The following is a 12,264-nucleotide window of genomic DNA, read 5'->3' on the forward strand; positions in this document are numbered from 1 at the left end:
CCGAGTCTGCGTCTCTCACATGAACCATTCCATAAAAATAGAGCTCTATAGGAGAAAGCCCTGCCTCCAGCTGTTTGCTTACAAATTCTAGGGACAATAAGGTGGGAAACTAAATAACACGTCCTAATAGCTTGTAGAAAATGGAGGCCATTATGGCTTGTTTTCCATCTGAATCAAGGCGTTAATGCACAGGACACTGCCTCGCTAACATTGTCTAATTACTGTAGGGTGATTTAGGCTGATGCATTAGCGAGGCAAGTGCATGTGGAAACGTGTACAAGAGCATTAAGTGTGCACACACACACATTTGCAGATTCACACATGTACAAACTACACATAGGCAGACATAATGTATGCACAAGCACACACAGTTATGTGTTTTGGAGTGGATAGCTGTTCTACCTCAGTAGCTTACAGACTATTTGTCTTGATGCATGCATGCACACACCTGTTCATTCTGACCTCTGACCTCTGATGTTCCACTAGGGTCTTGCTAAGCATCATGTACCTGATGGTGGAGACCATCCGTCTGCAGACAGAGGACGACAGGCCAGAGTGGAGAACTGCCAGAGAGGCCTTCAAGACTGAACTGGGTTTGTGTTTGTGCGTGTGTGTGTGTGTGTGTGTGTGTGTGTGTGTGTGTGTGTGTGTGTGTGTGTGTGTGTGTGTGTGTGTGTGTGTGTGTGTGTGTGTGTGTGTGTGTGTGTGTGTGTGCGCATTGTAAGACGTTTCTGTAATTTCAACAGTAAAACACTGTAGAAGGCAGTAAAATGCCACATGTGTTTTACAACACATCAAGACTTTAATTTCAACAGCAAAACACCGTGAAATGCACAGTAAAATACCTTAAATGTGTTTTACAGGATTAATGATGGTGCATTGGGGGTTAATGTTGTGAGCTGGGAAAGAGTCTTGCTCATTAACATGCTGTATGTTAATGTGTGCCTTGTAAAGGCTGTATTTGTTGCACCCGTGAGTGAGAATGCTGTACCCACCCAGAATACAGCAATATACTGTATTTTAGGAATTCTACAAACCTTTTACAGTAGATTTTCAGGACCTTACTGGCCAATTGCTGGCAGTAATTGACTGTAATTCAGAATACAGTACCAAACTGCATCTTTGGAGTGCCAAAAACCTTTTGAGCAGTAGTGGGTGCATGGTATTGTTGTCTTTTAAGAGGCTATATTAGTGAGAATGCTGTACGAATTGAACTGATATGTGATAGTAGTTCCCTAACAATGAAATGTACATAGGGAACAGATCAGAGTTAGCCTGGCTGACGTGACCCACGTGACGACACAGCTCGAGAGCTGGCCTCTGCCAGACTAGATCAGAGTGGCAGTGAGTCTTACACCTTTAATGGTTGAATATGTAACCATGTCCATTCAATCTGTTTCGCCCTGTAATAACAGCCAGTTTGGAAGCCTTTGTTTAGGCCTCTAGAAGGGCAAGTGATATAAAACACCAAATGTTCATAAATATGATGTCCTATTCAAATACCTAGCAGCCAACCTTCTCGCTCCAATCCCTTGTAGTTACAGTAAAATACTGCAATAATGCCTTTCTTACAGTTTATTAGGCATCTTTACTGTATTGGACTGTGTTTCATTTCTTTGACATTATAGTCATTTACAGGAAGCAGGAAGGAGACGTCAAGCTACCGTGACTATCTCAGTAATGTTTTGGCACCATCCAGAGATAGTCAGAGAGATATCATAAGATATCTTGCTGCAATAACTATCATTTTGAAGACCAGTGTCTCCTTAACTACAACAATATTTTCAGTAACGGTTTCAGAAACGGTTTTACATGCTACGACTTTGATATGTGTTTTTTTTTCTTTCTCAACTTTGGTTGAATGCACAGACCGTAAGTTGCTAATGACAAGAGTGCCTGCTAAATGACCCAAATGTAAAAATCAAAACTTGCAAAGAACACTGGGTGATTGCAGATTTATACCGTAATTGTTATTGGTACTGTAATTTAGATTACAGTAACCGACTTGGTAGTGTACATTAGATTACAGTAACAGTTTTGCTACTGTAAAATGGATTACAGTAGCTGTACTGTAAAAGAAAGTACAGTAACTTACTGGCCAATTGCTGCCAGTAAGTTACTGTAAATTATACAGGAAATGTTTTAGTGTGTACACTGTATGTGTGTGCTGGCTGTTGACACTCTCCTCTAACCTCAGGTTCTCCTCTGTACAACGGAGAGCCATTTTCCCTGTTGCTCTTCACCATGGTGACCAAGTTCTGCAGTATGAACGCCCCACACTTTCCCATGAAGAAGGTTCTGCTCCTGCTCTGGAAGACCATCCTGGTCAGTAAGCTACAGCACCGACACCATTTACCTGTCCGTTTAGTAGGCTAGCCGCTCCGTAACAGAGGTATTTCATCCACCACTAGTGTAAATTCAAAACACTTGCTCGAATGACGTTGGCACCGGAGTGTCATGCTCGACTGGCTCCCCACAATGGAATCGATGGGTTCGTAAAATTCGGTTTGCCAATAGCTGCACAGAGCTCTGTCCGCGTGATCATGTACATCTCTGTGGCTTTCTGTGTCCGTCTGTCTCTCTGCGTGTCACAGTTCACCATGGGGGGCTTCGAGGAGCTCCAGGAGATGAAGGTTCGAGGGAGAGAGAGGCTGAGCCTGCCCCCCCTGCCTGAGGACAGCATCAAGGTGATCCGGAGCATGAGAGCAGCCTCTCCTCCAGCCTCGGCAATGGAGCTCATCGAACAGCAACAGCAGGCCAAGAGAGGACGCCGCAGCCGCAGGGTACGTATTATACAGCCATTATATCATGCACATACTGTTCCTGGAGCTTTACACACACACACACACACACACACACACACACACACACACACACACACACACACACACACACACACACACACACACACACACACACACACACACACACACACACACACACACACACACACACACACACACACACACAAACACACACCTGTGCGCTAGACTCACTTGACTGAATACACACCTGATGTGTTCTAACAGCGAGCCTAACTAAACCCGTGCAGTCACAGCCTCACGCGCCACGCCCTCTAACAAGCATGGATTGCTCAGCCTGACTGTAGCAGTAGAGAATGTGACTAGGAGCTATGTGCACACCCTCGGTGTACTGCATTCCCCTGACACGTTTGTTCTTTTAACTTCTTCCTCTAATCCCAACTGTGCTGTTTTTAGACTGGGGCTCTGACTTCACCAGGCTCTCAACCTCCTCTTCCTTGTGTCCCTGCAGAGTGCCTTTGTTGATAGCTTGGAAGGAGACAGTCCCTTTCCCAAGAAGCAGGTCTTTACCCACTTTCCCTCTGCATTTTCTCTGCCTCGGGCTGGTTCTTGCACCTTCTATTCCTCCACCTCTTTCTTTTCCTCTTCTTTCTCCTCTTCCTTTTATTCCTTGTCCTCCTCCTCCTCCTCTTCCTCCTTCCCCTTTTCTCCTCCTTCACTGCGCTCTGCACTGTATGGGTGGGTACAGAGGCGGGGCTGGCTGTGGTCGAGGTCCCTGCGGACATGACGGGAGCTTTCCTCTCGTCTCCATCTCCACCGGGTTGTTCGGCCGCCAGCGTATCGCTGTAGAACAACAGTTCACTGCAGCTTCTTTCCCACCACGCAGCTGAATGTCTTGTTCTCCATGGGATATGAGTCATGTAGGTCTATGCTGGTCACACTGCTTCCGTTACCTCTGTTGCTCTCCTCGCCAGCACACAGTCGACCTGACGACTACTTACTACCACCACACCGCCATACGTTGCATTGCACTGGCGCTCCGCTGCTACTAAATGCAACCCCCTTTGCCTGATGCTTGTTGCATTGATGATGCCGCAGTCATTCATTAAAACTATGGAAGTGGTTTGAGATTATTGGGGTTTGTGTTTGTATGACTCATTATGGTTGTAAGTGGAATGTTTAACACTTGAATATGGAGTTGGGCCCAAAGGTTCCTCAGGTTTTTTACTGGGAGTTTCTGTAACTTTTTTGTTTTGGAGTGCAGCCTTATGGTAGGTAAATCTTGAGTATTGCTTGGGGTTGGAGTGGGAAGCCAGGGCCTAACCCTGTGCGTGTGTGTGAGGGGACGGCCTCTTTCATGCCCCCTGCTGGTTGTTCTGGTTTCCAGCCCCTGGTAAAGCAGGACAGCCTAGACACGTACAACGAGCGAGACCCCTTTAAGAACGACGACGCACGCGACGAGGAGGAGGATGGCGAGGAAGCCGACAGTGGCATCGAGGGCGAGGTGGACCCCCTGGACCGTGATGTCATCATCCAGCCGCCACCCCCACCGCCCCCGCTCAGACCCCCCACTGAGAGAGCGTCCCTCCCCAAGGGTCTGCCCTGGGCCCCCAAAGTCAGGTAAGGCTGGAACGCCCAGTTCCAAACAAACCTCTCGCCCCTCGCCATAACTCTTAACCCTTCTGTGTTTGCAGGTCTGAAGGGATCTGAAACCATCAGAAGGCAGGGTGGATCGATCACTTTATTTCTTACCTCAGGCCTGAAAACTCAAGTGATAGCATACAAAATCAAATGTACACTGGGTTCTAGTTGTGTTATTCTACACACTCGTGCTGCTGATAGTGCCCCCTCTGTTTAGGAGGACTCAAAGTAACCCACCTCAGTCACTCATACAGTAACAGCCAGCTCCCCCTCGCAAGATGGCCTCTGTCTACACATTAGTGACAGTGGCCTATCTCTCGTGTGTGTGTGTGTGTGCGTGGGCGGGCGGGCTTGGCGACATGAATAATAATTTAGCACATGAGGTGGAGTTCCAGATCCCAATATCACACAGTGTACAGAGGCAGCATCGAGTGTGACTGATGAGGCTTTAAGCAGCCAACACGGCACCCTAAAGTGTGTGTGTGTGCAAACACTCTTAAGATGGATGTCTGTGGGAGAGGAGATGCATCATCTGGTTAGCAGCCGAACGTCTTTGATCGGTCTGTTGAGATAGTATCTCGACAAGCCCGGGAAACCAGACTAGGAAACACAGTAGGTCTCGTAGTGTGATCAGTGAGAAGGTGAATCTGGGGGGGGGGTTAGTGAGGGGCAGCAGGCCTCTATCGAATCTATCGGTCTGTCTCCACAGAGAGAAAGACATCGAGCACTTCCTGGAGACCAGCAGGAACAAGTTCATCGGCTTCACTCTGGGAAAGTGAGTGTCGCTTTCACTGTATTGTCTGACAGGCTAGTATACTGCCATGTGTAGTCCTAGTTATTGCAGTGCCAGTGACTGTTCTCTCTCGGCTGCAATGTTTTTATTTTATTTTCTAGTGACACAGAGACACTGGTCGGTCTTCCTAGGCCCATACACGAGAGTGTCAAGACCCTCAAACAGGTAAGGGGAGATAAATCTCTCTTGTCCTTCCTCTTCTGTCCTTTCTCCCTCTCCTCTCGATCCCTCCGTCGCTCTCGCTCCACCAGGATCGAGTGTTACACCGGTGACGAAGCATTGACCGTTTATTTGACCTAGCTGGTCAATATCCCTGGACGTTGACATCCCACTTGGACATCTAATTGTGTGTTTTGAACTGACTGTGAAACACCGTTACACTGAGGAATGCCCTTCTGTGTGTCAACCTGTGAATACTAATGAACGCCCGTTCAAAGCCGCTTCTGTTTACACACCGGGCGCTGCCTGACGAGATAATGTCGGAATACTATGGTATATGGTGATGGTGATGTCTCATTGAAAAGGTGTGAAGTGGAATAGAATGGATTGTGGTTATGAAGTGCTTTGCGCTGGCTCTCCTAGTGCTTTATATTGTATTGTGGCTAACTCACCCTATCCAACACCATGTTCTCTTTTCCCTCCAGCACAAATATGTCTCTATAGCTGAGATGCAGATCAAGAGGGAAGAGGAGCTTCAACAGTGCCCCATGACCCTGGTCGGTGACGCTTCTCACTGTTTACTTTATATGAAATGACAGGAACTCCTCTATTTGAATGAGTTTAATGCTAGGCTAAAACTATACTGGAAAATGAAGTGGGGGGGGGGGGGGCTGTCAATGTTTTGACCCCTAGTTGCACCACACCTCCCAAAAGCATCATGTCTGCTCAATGTCTACATTTTTACATTTTAAAACTGTAGGTCTTTTTGTGTTTTATGTTGTGAATGTGTCTTTGTAATAACATTTGAATTCTATCTCTCTTCTAAAATAGATTCTTAATCTCAATGAGACTAACCTGGTCAAATAGAAATATGATCTTTCATTTTCTACGTGTTGGAACAGGGCTCTGTGATTGGAAACAAGATGACTAGAGACGGTGTGTAACTCATATCGTGTGGTGTGGTGTTGTGTTGTGTCAGGGACAAGAGGATGTGGATGAGACCCCAACAGAGATCCTGTATCTGGGAATGCTTCCTAACCTGTCTCAGTATGTGGTGAGGACATCTACGGTTATATTCTGCTCTACCAAGACACTTCACATGGCATCATCTCTTACTTTGCATCTCACAAATCATAGATTGTTACTAAGTAGTTGCTGTCTAGACCTGTCGTGTTTCCGAGCTGAGAGGTTGAAAGCTAAAAACCCACGTTGTATTTCTCAGATTGCCCTTCTGAAGCTGCTGCTGGCTGCAGCACCCACCTCCAAGGCCAAGACGGACTCCATCAACATACTGGCTGACGTGCTGCCAGAGGAGATGCCGTGAGTGTAATAGCCTTGTGCCTCTCCTTGTTCCCTCACGGCCATCTTTGCCGTTCATGCTAAAGTTGAGTGATGGCGATAAGGAGGACATGTAATATAGTTTTGTTCATAGATAAAGTCAATGACTATAGATTTGTCATGTCAAGGGAATTTGTTGCTATGAATCACATAAAAGGTGTGTGTGTGTGTGATGGCAGAATCACGGTCCTCCAGAGCATGAAGCTGGGTATTGACGTGAACAGACACAAGGAGATCATTGTCAAGGCCATCTCTGCACTTCTGCTGCTGCTCCTCAAGCACCTGAAACTCAATCACATCTACCAAGTAAGCCCACCTACCACCCCTACCGGTCGTTCTTTCTCTCTACCTCTCTCTCTCTTTCTCTGTTCCCCCCCCCCCCCCCCCCCCCCCCCCTCACACCCCAGGTCAGCCACTATCTCTCGCTCTCCATCCCTTTCTCTCCCCCGCCCCCTCAGGTCTGCCGCTGCTCTCTCGCTCTCATCTCTTCCAGTGGGGTAGTGGAGGGTAAACACAGTTTAACCACTTTTGCAGAAAAATGCATTGAAAATATAGGAAGCATTACTTTTTTTTTTACACCATAGCAGGCGAACAGTTTACCCCACCCCCCCCACACACACACACCTTTCCCACCCTCACACACTAAGTCAGCCTCCATTCTCTCTCATCTCCCTGCCTTCCACATTCACCACCACATTTCTCTCGCTTTCTGTCTTCATCTCCTCTCACATCCCCCACCCATTTGGCTCCTGGCAGCCGACAACACAGATCCTGCACTGGAATGATAGGCACACAGTCAAAGGTTCATACATCCCCCTGCACACAGAGAGGGAGGCAGGATAGAGGGAGGCAGGATAGAGGGAGGCAGGATAGAGGGAGGCAGGAGGAGGAGGGTTGGAGAAGTACCATCAGACAAGAAATGGGTACATAGCCGCCCAATCCATTTTCCAAAATGCAAAGCTGAGCTCCTTCCAAAATCTGCTCTTGTAAAGGAGGATTATAATTCCTATTTTGGGCCTATTAGCTTCATGTATCGTCGTCCTACTGCTGCTTCTCCCTGAGACGAGAGAGTGTGTCTCTCTTCAGCACACGAAACCATGTACCTTTTTTAAAAGGGATTGGTTCAAGGTTGACTTTTTGGCACGCAACCACTATTGATAGGTAGTGAATCGTCTTCAGAGAGAAATGGAGCATCTGCTCTTTTGACAATAGTGTGCTTATACCTGGCAGCAGGTCAGGACTGTTCTGTCAAATCCTACATGAAAAAGGAGCTAGTTCCCCATTTAATAGGATGAAAGATGAACAAAGCTGGATGTAAAATTATAGTAGCGCCATCTACTGCCCAAAATGATTACCTTCACTCTTATTTCCCATGACCTACTGCCAAATGAAGCTTGTTACAAAGATGCATTATTGCAACGGCAGAACCCAGCTGAGTGAAAGGGTTAAATGAGTCTGCCTATGGCTCCTATCCTGCTGGCTCTTAGACGGCCGTGCCGCAGAGCTGAGTACTTCCAGGGAGAGCAGATTGGCTAAATCCTCTGATTGGAACCCCCGTCATTCCCATCGTGAGAGTGTAAAGGGGTTGTCATTTCAGAGTGTCTTTTACACCCCAAAAGTCAGATGACGGAATGCTCATCATTGTTCCTGCTTTGAATTCATAGGCACACAGCAGTAATAGTAGCTGTGCTAACAAAAAGTGGTCTTGAACGGTCTTTTGATGATCGTAAACGATTGCATAGAATGTAGAAAAGAAATCGGTCTATTCCTGAACTCTGCAGGCTGCTCATAAAATATAAAAAGACTCGGGGTTGGAGGATTAATCTTTTATTATTTAATGGATATGATTTTTTATTATTAGGAGTTAAAGGGCTAGTGGGCCTTTGTGCTTTATCTGGTCCACCATGGTTCCTGTGCACTAAAGACAGTCAGTGACTTTGCAGTGACCTTGTACATCCTGTCTCTCTCTCTCTCCCTCCAGTTTGAGATTGTCTCTCAACACCTGGTGTTCGCTAACTGCATCCCACTCATCCTCAAGTTCTTCAACCAGAACATCATGTCTTACATCAGTGCCAAAAACAGGTAGGACTCACTGACTACAACTGACTACCACTTAGATTCTGCCACAGTGCCAGAGGTGCATCTGCACCGACATAAAGGCGGGGGGTGGGGGAGGGGAGGGGGGGGTTCAGGTGTGGTTGGCAAATGTGTCTCTCTCACCTCAATGACAGGTGTAACGCCACTGTTGACACAAAGATGGGCTGTAAATACTCTCGTTTGTGCTCTCATTGTAGTATATGTGTGCTGGACTTCCCTCACTGTGTGGTCCACGAGATGCCTGAGCTCACGGCTGAGAGCTTGGTGAGTTCAGATCGCAAACCCATGTGTTTACATCAGACTGTTCGCATGTTAATGGGTTTGGTTAATCTGTTGGCTGTGATTAGACACTGGCCGTGTCCGGCTACCCATCCTAAACACTAGGCCGTTATACATGTATTCTTTGTGGGCGTTTTCAATTCTCCAAACCCTGTTGCTGCCTGTGATTTGTAGGAAGCTGGAGACAGTAATCAGTTCTGCTGGCGTAATCTCTTCTCCTGCATCAACCTGCTGAGGATCCTCAACAAGCTGACTAAGTGGAAACACTCCAGGACCATGGTGAGAGAGACCTGGTCCTGCGTCTCTTTATGATCACATGTCCCTTATTCAGTACCAACTTGCCTAGGGTGTACAGGCTAGAGGACAGTTTAGAATGAAAAAGATTTGTGACGGAACATTTTTGAGATCCACTGTGTCCTTCTCTTCCACCTCCTCTCTCAGATGCTGGTGGTGTTCAAGTCTGCTCCCATCCTGAAGAGGGCGCTGAAGGTCAAACAGGCCATGATGCAGCTGTATGTCCTCAAGCTGCTCAAGATCCAGACCAAGTACCTGGGCCGCCAGTGGAGGAAGAGCAACATGAAGACCATGTCAGCCATCTACCAGAAAGTACGACACAGGCTCAATGACGACTGGGCCTATGGCAACGGTAAGATGCAAATAAACTTTTGAACGCATACCTGAAGTCAACTCTTAATTCACTGGTCTGTAGGAGATGTGAAAGCTATGCAATGGATCAGAATGTGATGATGAATGTGAAATGAAATGCGGTAGGTACACACTATGTGCCTTTGATTATTGATCTCCGTAACGGAAAGTCCAATCAGCCAACTGCTGTAAGATGAAGGCCGGTAACTAAGGACGTGTTGCCATAGCAACCAAACCAGGGACCAGCTAGGGGTGAGAGGCCCTCCGAGAAAAAGAGACGACTGTCTGTCATCACATGTCTCAGGTTCTATTCTCAATGGACCAGATGGACAGAGGGAAAGAGAGGAGAGAGCTCCATTGGTTCTTTGAATCAAATGTTATTGGTCACGTACACCTGGTTAGCAGATGTTAATGCTAGTGTAGCAAAATGCTTGTGCTTTTAGTTCCGACAGTGCAGTAATATCTAACAAGTAATCTAACAATTCCCCAACAACTACCTAATAGACACAAATCTAAAGGGGTGAATGAGAATATGTACATGTAAGTATATTGGATGAGCGATGGCCGAGCGGCACAGGCAAGGTGCAATAGATGGTATAAAATACAGTATTTACAGTCATTAAAACTTGTTTTTCAACCACTCCACGCATTTCTTGTTAAAAAACTATAGTTTGGGCAAGTTGGTTAGGACATCTAGGGCATCTGTATGACACAAGTAATTTTTCCAACAATTGTTTACAGACAGATTATTTCACATATAATTCACTGTATCACAATTCCAGTGGGTCTGAAGTGTACATACACTAAGTTGACTGTGCCTTTAAACAGCTTGGGAAACTCAAAACAATTATGTCATGGCTTTAGAAGCTTCTGATAGGCTAATTGACATAATTTGAGTCAATTGGAGGTGTACCTGTGGATGTATTTCAAGGCCTACCTTCAAACTCAGTGCCTCCTTGCTTGACATTATGGGAAATTCAAAATAAATCAGCCAAGACCTCAGAAAAAAAATGTGTAGACCTCCACAAGTCTGGTTCATCCTTGGGAGCAATTTCCAAACGCCTGAAGGTACCACGTTCATCTGTACAAACAATAGTACGCAAGTATAAACACCATGGGACCACGCAGCTGTCATATCGCTCAGGAAGAAGACGCGTTCTGTCTCCTATTGATGAACGTACTTTGGTGCGAAAAGTGCAAATCAATCCCAGAACAACAGCAAAGGACCTTGTGAAGATGCTGGAGGAAACAGGTACAAAAGTATCTATATCCACAGTTAAACAAGTCCTATATCGACATAACCTGAAAGGCCGCTCAGCAAGGAAGAAGCCACTGCTCCAAAACCACCATAAAAAAGCCAGACTACGGTTTGCAACTGTCCATGGGAACAAAGATCATACTTTTTGGAGAAATGTCCTCTGGTCTGATGAAACAAAAATAGAACTGTTTGGCCATAATGACCATCGTTATGTTTGGAGGAAAAAGGGGGAGGCTTGCAAGCCGAAGGACATCATCCCAACCATGAAACTTCTCGCCCACTGGGAATGTGATGAAAGAAATAAAAGCTGAAATAAATCATTCTCTCTACTATTTTTCTGACATTTTACATTCTTAAAATAAAGTGGTGATCCTAACTGACCTAAGACAGGGAATTTTTACGAGGATTAAATGTCAGGAATTGTGAACAACTGAGTTTAAATGTATTTGGCTAAGGTGTATGTAAACTTCCGACTTGAACTGTAGATGTGATATGAGTAATGTAAGATATGTAAACATTATTAATGTGGCATTGTATAAAGTGTCTAGTGATCCATTTATTAAAGTTGCCAGGGATTGGGTCTCAATGGGGCGGCAGGTAGCCTAGTGGTTAGATCGTTGGACTAGTAACCGAAAGGTTGCAAGATCGAATCCCTGAACTGACAAGGTAAAAATCTGTCGTTCTGTCCCTGAACAGGCAGTTATCCCACTGTTCCTAGGCCGTCATTGAAAATAAGAATTTGTTCTTAACTGACTTGCCTAGTTAAATAAATATAACATATAGGCAGGAGCCTCTTTAAGTTAGTTATTGCTGTTTAGAGATAGAAGCTGTTTTTCAGTCTCTCGGTCCCAGCTTTGATGCACCTGTACTGACCTCGCCTTCTGGATGGTAGTGGTGTGAACAGGCCGTGGCTCGGGTGGTTGATGCCCTTGATAATCTTTTTGGCCTTCCTGTGACATCGGGCGCCGTAGGTGTCATGGAGGGCAGGTCGTTGGCCCCCGGTGATGCATTATGCAGACTGCACCACCCTCTGGAGAGCCTTGCGGTTGAGGACGGTGCAGTTGGCCTTCCACGGTGGCGATACAGACCGACAGGATGTCCCTCTGATGTCATTTAAATCCCAGAATTCACTGTTTTCTCTGTATTGATTGATTGATCATTGAGGTCTATTGTCCTTTAACAACCGTATAACGTATTTTCCCGAACAGAAAATCGACAGAGACAGTGGATAGGGTTATGTGGTGCTGTTCATCGAGTTAATAGACCTGAGAATAAAACTCTGTTGTTCTTTT

The 12,264-nt window shown here is 46.1% G+C and overlaps 1 protein-coding gene across 3 annotated transcripts in view; it reads left to right on the forward strand.

Moving 5' to 3' along the window:
• The window catches only part of LOC123994665 (striatin-interacting protein 1 homolog), a 35,404-nt gene that overhangs the window by 20,145 nt on the left and 2,995 nt on the right, over positions 1-12,264 (forward strand). For 2 of the 3 annotated variants that reach the window (XM_046297547.1, XM_046297545.1), the window contains exons 7-21: positions 487-593; positions 2,198-2,325; positions 2,595-2,783; positions 3,274-3,324; positions 4,150-4,382; positions 5,113-5,178; positions 5,298-5,361; positions 5,841-5,912; positions 6,335-6,409; positions 6,578-6,675; positions 6,873-6,999; positions 8,675-8,775; positions 8,988-9,054; positions 9,244-9,348; positions 9,511-9,715. In XM_046297547.1, the coding sequence (XP_046153503.1) occupies positions 487-593; positions 2,198-2,325; positions 2,595-2,783; positions 3,274-3,324; positions 4,150-4,382; positions 5,113-5,178; positions 5,298-5,361; positions 5,841-5,912; positions 6,335-6,409; positions 6,578-6,675; positions 6,873-6,999; positions 8,675-8,775; positions 8,988-9,054; positions 9,244-9,348; positions 9,511-9,715 (1,688 nt within the window). The remainder of the gene's footprint in view (positions 1-486; positions 594-2,197; positions 2,326-2,594; positions 2,784-3,273; positions 3,325-4,149; positions 4,383-5,112; positions 5,179-5,297; positions 5,362-5,840; positions 5,913-6,334; positions 6,410-6,577; positions 6,676-6,872; positions 7,000-8,674; positions 8,776-8,987; positions 9,055-9,243; positions 9,349-9,510; positions 9,716-12,264) is intronic. The other variant, XM_046297546.1, reaches the window with a different exon arrangement.

Source organism: Oncorhynchus gorbuscha, linkage group LG14 (genome assembly GCF_021184085.1).
Source record: "Oncorhynchus gorbuscha isolate QuinsamMale2020 ecotype Even-year linkage group LG14, OgorEven_v1.0, whole genome shotgun sequence".
NCBI lineage: Eukaryota > Metazoa > Chordata > Actinopteri > Salmoniformes > Salmonidae > Oncorhynchus > Oncorhynchus gorbuscha.